The 6,542-nt window shown below is 40.9% G+C and overlaps 1 protein-coding gene across 1 annotated transcript; it reads left to right on the top strand.

The window, feature by feature from the left end:
• Positions 1-1,970: 1,970 nt before the first annotated feature.
• On the top strand, positions 1,971-6,388 carry dpp7 (dipeptidyl-peptidase 7). Its single transcript, XM_012815865.3, has 13 exons — positions 1,971-2,257; positions 2,591-2,720; positions 2,817-2,956; positions 3,203-3,366; positions 3,615-3,750; positions 3,881-3,962; positions 4,186-4,352; positions 4,466-4,526; positions 4,734-4,852; positions 5,121-5,277; positions 5,763-5,827; positions 5,947-6,017; positions 6,161-6,388. Exons 1-13 carry the CDS (start codon positions 2,177-2,179, stop codon positions 6,273-6,275), a joined length of 1,488 nt encoding a protein of 495 aa, XP_012671319.1. The 5' UTR covers positions 1,971-2,176; the 3' UTR covers positions 6,276-6,388.
• Positions 6,389-6,542: the final 154 nt, after the last annotated feature.

Genomic DNA, 6,542 nt, shown 5'->3' with positions numbered 1-6,542 from the left:
TGGCCTAATTTCTATTTTCTGATCTGTGCAAATCATTTACACATCCAGTTGTGTTTGCTGTGATGTATAGGCTACAGTTCTTTTGGAAAAAATAAAGAAATATTCTTGTTGTTACTGTATATTTGTGGGTTGTTTTATATTTGATTAAAAACATTATACAGTTATATTTTACAACAGGAGTAAGCATACAGTAACACTGAACATGAAAAGTTATAATGCTCCTGATAAGGCCTTCATACTGGTGTTTTCCCATTCGTAGTAGTGTTTTCCATTCAGCACATCAGTGTTCAATTGGTTCTTAGAAATGTCTACTCATATGATGATCTCTGTTTGTCATTTGAACACAAAATACCATTTTGAGGAGACATAACATTGTTTTGAAGGCAAAGTAGCATTTTGCAGGAGATATGTAGGGTTTTGCATTTTGTGTGTGTGTTTTTTGGATTTGTGTTTAGAGTTTTGAGAAAATGAGGTACTCTTTCAAAAAATGTGTTTAAGCAATTGTCAAAAACTGTAAATAAAGGTGTCTAAATGAAATGCAGTCAAAGTATGCAGTAGATGCGATAGAACACTGCCCTCGGTTGGTTGATTTTGTAATTAACCAGGCTCTGCCGAAAAGGATAGGTTCCACCTAGTCATTTAACTGGATGCAAATGCTTGTGAAAGTCATTTGACTATTAAATGCTGATATGTTCATCTTCGCCACTATACAGAGAAGTATTTTTTTTAATTCTAAATAATATAGGAGACTATGGAAAACATAATTTTACTTATCTGGTTTTCCAGTATTAAGTGTGAATGCATTTTGCAGTCCATGGTCAGTCATAAAGACACCAGAGGGCTCCCTAATACTAGAGACAAATGACCCCATGCTCTTTTGAACAAAGGAATTTAAATGCTCTTGGCTGCACACCAAACATTGTGTATATTGTAGGCCTATAGGCACAGAATTAAAAACATCAGGGTTAAAAACAGAAAAGAGGTTAATCCACACAAGAGCAAACAACTAAACAAATGTGAATGTGACAGAATTCCCGACATATCAGCGATACCGTAGGAGATTTCCATGTACTTCTGTATAGTTTCTGACTGGAGGAGGAGATTGATAGCCCTTTATCACAAGAACCGAAAACAATTGTAATGTTTAATGGGTTTCTCAATTATATGTAACTTCCATTCAGTAATAATCACAGTCACATACATCAGTGGGTAACAAAAGATCACAGGTTCAATACTTGCATAAAACATGTTTGGATAAGGTGACCGCTTCTCAGTGTAGTCCTGTTAATTGTGTGCCGCAATTAAATGGACAGGCGATGTTGTGATTTCGCTGTTTTGTTGCTAAGCAGTAAGCATCCTAGTCGGTATAATTTTACTGTTACACCCTATCATGATATGACTCATCCGTTACCTTAGTTATAGTTCTAAATTGGCAGAGATGTATGAGTTGTACAATGTGAGAGCTCTAAAGGATTTGAAATCATATTGAATCATATCAATCAAATAGTTCATAGCACATATGTTTAAAATAGCCTAGGTGAACAATAGTGGGACAAATAATGTTCGAATCGCCTATATTCATGTCAAACATGCAGGTCTTTCTGTAGGCCCATAACTCAATTTATTCAGTATTATGACTCATGATCAGTATGAATTAAAATATTTGTCTTCAGAATTAAGGCCCTGGTGTGAAAAGCAACTTTTTGGATGTGGAGGTTTTGAATAGATTAAATGGAGAAATAACACCAAAATGTTGCGTAGCTAACAGGACACTTCTTCAAGACGAGTCCTGGAATGAGATTCGCAAGATGAATTTTCTAAAATTATGCAAAATATGTAGTTAACACTACAACAGGCATATGTCGTACTAAACGTTGAAACATTTGCCAAACAGAATTATTTTAATTCACTTTGAAGTGGACTTTTATTTTGATGCTTTCGCCAACTGTTTCGCATATTGTCACTAGCTCCACGGAACTGTTGGAGGCGAGCAGGCTAGCTACCCAGTTTTTGCCTGTAAATATTTCACAGGCAGGTTGCCACCTTCCGCTTTCCACAAACTTAAATTTCACATGCAACAGAGTGACAATGATTCAAGATAAGTGAATCATGTGACAGCGTTCACATGACACAACGTCGCTGTCACCTTTAACAGGCTGATTTTGCTAGCCAAGCTATGGCCAAGATGGTACTGACATGGTTTGTTGCGACTTTGTTATTTCTTTGTGAGGCTCAGGGATTCCGTAAGGTGGTGCGGGTAAGAATGACAGATTTCAGTTTCGATTCTTAAATATTTCATATTGTCATGTGGACTTTGATGAGAATCAGAAACGTTTTGATCAATGTGCAGCCAAACTCTCATGGACCTGTACGTTTTTTGAATTTCAAAACGAAAGGTCACTGGAAGAAACGCAATTAAACCTGCCATAAATACAATGCCGGTGTCGTGTTATGCTGTAATGTATTCAACAGTACTTTCATGCATAAACACTCATAAAACAAGGCATTGTGTTTCTTCCATTGGTTTAATTAAATTTGATGAACTGAACTGAACTAAACTGAACTCTGTTGTTGTTTTTTTCTCCGCCAGGTGGGTAATAACTGGGAGCTCACTGATCCCAAACCTGAGTTTAAAGAGAAATACTTTTCTCAAATTGTGGACCACTTCAATTATAATTCCATGGGGAATGGGACGTATCTTCAGAGATACCTCATCACAGGTGAACTAAACTTATACTCAACCATATTCAACATTTTGTTGATTAAATAAAGAATCAGTACTGCCGTGAACGATTTCCTTGTCGCTTTTCTTTTAGATCAGTACTGGAAGAAAGGCTATGGGCCCATCTACTTCTACACTGGCAATGAAGGAGACATCTGGGCATTTGCCTTAAATTCTGGCTTCATAACAGAGTTGGCTGCGAAGGAAAGAGCACTGGTGATATTTGCTGAGCATGTAAGAATCTGTCCTCACATGTGACTGCCCATGCATGACTCGTGATTGTGACAAAGGAAGGAAGTCACTGAACTCTGTTGAAGGATGTATTGTTAAGGATGCTTGGACATTAGTAGTAGTAGTTTCCTCACATGGCTTAACTCACCAATTTAATTGTCCAGTCAATGTCTAATTAGTGTCATTCAGATTTAATGAGTTTGAAAGAGACATTGCTTTGTCTGAGTGACACTGTTGTCTCTGTTGTAGAGGTACTATGGTAAATCACTACCGTTTGGCAAAGACTCCTTCCACATCCCTGAGGTGGGGCTTCTGACGGTGGAGCAGGCCCTGGCAGACTATGCGGTGATGATCACTGAGCTTAAGAAAGACCTGAATGCTCAGGCATGTCCAGTCATTGTCTTTGGTGGGAGGTGAGAGAGCCTTGCACTCACTGTGAGAAACAGGGGGGGGGGGTTCTAGTTGTGCAGCAAGACTTGTATAACAAAGAAATATGCCCAATAGCAAAACCAATCAGCTTTGAAACAGAAAACCTCAAGTGGTGAAATATTACCCTCCAACATTTCCACTCAGCAACAAAACACCGTAATTCATCCGTATCAATAACAATGCACACGCACGGATTGAAACTCTATTCTCTGAATACTTTTTCTGTCCACAGTTACGGTGGAATGCTGAGTGTCTACATGAGGCTGAGGTACCCCAACATTGTAGCCGGGGCTCTGGCTGCCAGCGCTCCTATTTTGTCTACAGCGGGCATGGGGGACCCAGCACAGTTTTTCCGTGACGTCACTGCAGTAAGTTCGGAGCTCTGGAAGAGACGTGAACCCCTGCATGGTAACAGCTTAATAGCTGCGGAAGCCGCCTGCCTGTTAGTGGGGAGGTTGTAGTTGTCACCGACTTGTTGTTTTTGTTTTTTTTGCAAAGGATTTTGAGAATTGCGACCCAGCCTGTCGGGATGCAGTGAAAGGAGCCTTTGAGAAGCTGCAGACTCTGGCCCAGCAGGAAGGTATTTACTCCTCTCCTCTGGACTGAGCTAAGTGATTCATGTGATGTACGTACAAGCTTTCAGATGGTGCTTTTATTTGACCTTGTAATGAACACAAGGACAATCAACAAGCTGAAGTGCTCAGCCAGATTTGTAACAAAGTCTGAATGTGGTTTCACACGATGGACCTCATCTGTGGGTGTGTGTCTGTAAAAGTACAGTAACATGCAAGTCGTGTTGACAGATTACGCTCGGATCCAGTCCGAGTTCAGCTTGTGCAAGACTCCATCATCGGCAGCGGACATCCATCAGCTAAACGGCCTTTTACGCAACGCGTTCACCCTCATGGCCATGCTTGACTACCCCTACAGCACAGCGTTCATGAGCAGCATGCCGCCGTTTCCTGTGAAGGTGCAGTAGCTTTGTCCACAGGAGTGTCTTGCTACCACAGAATTTATCATCATCATTACAGCTCAGGTATTTCCCACCTTAACCTGGAGCTGCCACTATCTCTTATTTTACAGGTGGCCTGTGAGACTATGTTAAAAGGGGATGGATTGATGGCTGCCCTTAAAGATACTGTTGGTAAGAATAGTGAGGGCTCTTGTTATCACTTAAAGATGGAAGGTGGTCAATGAATCGAGGGGAAATGCATTGCTTTAAAGTATCAAAAATACAAAATTAGAACTAGTGATGTGGTCAGAGGATCTGGCCATTTTTGGTCTTGTATTATGCATCCATGAATTTCTCATATATGGCATATTTACCTCTGATGAACTCTTATTTACACAGGTATTGTGTACAACTCCACGGGAAAACTGACCTGCCTTGACATTTACAATCTCTATATTGAATGTGCTGATCCCACTGGCTGTGGCCTTGGCTTCGACAGTTTGGCTTGGGACTATCAAGTGAGAATACAATTCCAGCAATGTGATTTTACTGTTTGTGTGCTGTGTTTGAGGTCTGTCCAAGCATATCGGTGTGTTAATGAGTTCTTGATGTGATTAGCTAGATTTTTGATACTGTGTTGCTTCAGTTATGATTATGAACATATAAAGATGCAGTGTTTCATAGGCACTGACTGATGCCTCCCGTGGGAAAGTTCTGTTCCAGCATTCTCATTGTTCTGTGGAAAACACATTCACTGAAATGCCTTATCTCTTACCTTTTCCAAAGGCCTGCACCGAGATCGAAATGTGCTTTGAGAGTAACGGTGCGTCCGACATGTTCCCTCCGCTGCCGTTTACCCAGCAGCAGAGAGAGCAGTACTGTGCTAAGAGGTGGGCTGTGGTGCCACGGCCTGGCTGGCTAAAGACTCAGTTCTGGGGCGATGGTAAGGATCCGGTGCACCAGCTTTGTGTTTCAGCAATACTGACTGAGGGGATCTGTGGGGCAGGGACGTGCACAGGAATTTTGAAGGGCCATTGCTCTGCCCTGGAAAAAAGGGGCAACACGTTAATTTTTGTAACCGCTGCCGCCACGCCCCCTCCCCCTGGACGCATATTCTGCCTATACCACTTGAAACTCTGAAATTGTCAGGGTCGATCACTAACCGCCGCCGCCACGCCCCCTCCCCCTGGACACATATTCCGCGATTATTTTATCTAGGCCTACATGAAGTTCTGCAGCCGTAATACTATTTATAAAATATATATATTTCCTTCGGAGGGGCAACTTCAGTCGAGGAGGGCAAACGGGCAGTTGCCCGAGCAACCTTAGCCCCCTCCTGTGCACGTCCCTGCTGTGGGGCACATCCAAAGGCCCTCCCATCACTAAGCATAATGAATAACCTGTAATTCTTATACATGACCTCACCAGCCCTGTCCACGGCCAGCAATATCATCTTTTCCAATGGGGATCTGGATCCATGGGCAAATGGAGGGGTAACGTTAAATTTGAATTTAGATCTAGTGCACAATTGAGTTGATAATATTAAGTAATGGATGTTTAATCACTATGAACTTGACAGCATTTTGTGCAATGCAATCCTTTTGCATTGTAGGTTAGGCAATCTTTGAGCTCATCCCTGATTGCAATCAGGATACCTGAAGGGGCTCATCATCTGGACTTGCGGTATGTATCATTTTAGTGTTTTTTTTTTTTTTTTTTAGTAAAGAAAACAAGCTCTTACAGAAGTATAGCTGTTATCTGTGTGGTTTGAATTAGTTGAATTCCTACTGACATTGCCATAATAGTTAATCAAAAATTGTTTTCAGAGGATCCAATGTAGCTGACCCAGACTCTGTGATCCAAGCCCGTAAGAAGGAATCGGAGATCATCTCCCAGTGGGTGAAAATTGAGAGGGGCAAACACCAGGGCCGTGAATTATAATGGATAAACAAGAAATACATGGATTTCAGAGATTGTGAATGCTTGTGCTTAGTTTAAGTTTTTTTTTTTTTTTTTCAATCTTTTTTTCTAATAAAAGATATTTTCAATTTGCATAATATTGTCACACATTTGAAATTTCTGAGCTAAACACATACCTGTACAAATCTGACTAAAACCCCTATGGTAAGGAAAAAAAACAAAGACAAAGACGAGTAAATCACAAAACAGATTAAATCAATTTGCAATGAAAAGCTGGGCTCCATAAAT

The sequence above is a fragment of the Clupea harengus genome, chromosome 7 (genome assembly GCF_900700415.2).
Source record: "Clupea harengus chromosome 7, Ch_v2.0.2, whole genome shotgun sequence".
Lineage (NCBI taxonomy): Eukaryota > Metazoa > Chordata > Actinopteri > Clupeiformes > Clupeidae > Clupea > Clupea harengus.
Note: the sequence above shows the minus strand (reverse complement) of the source record. Positions and strands in the feature narration are given on the sequence as shown.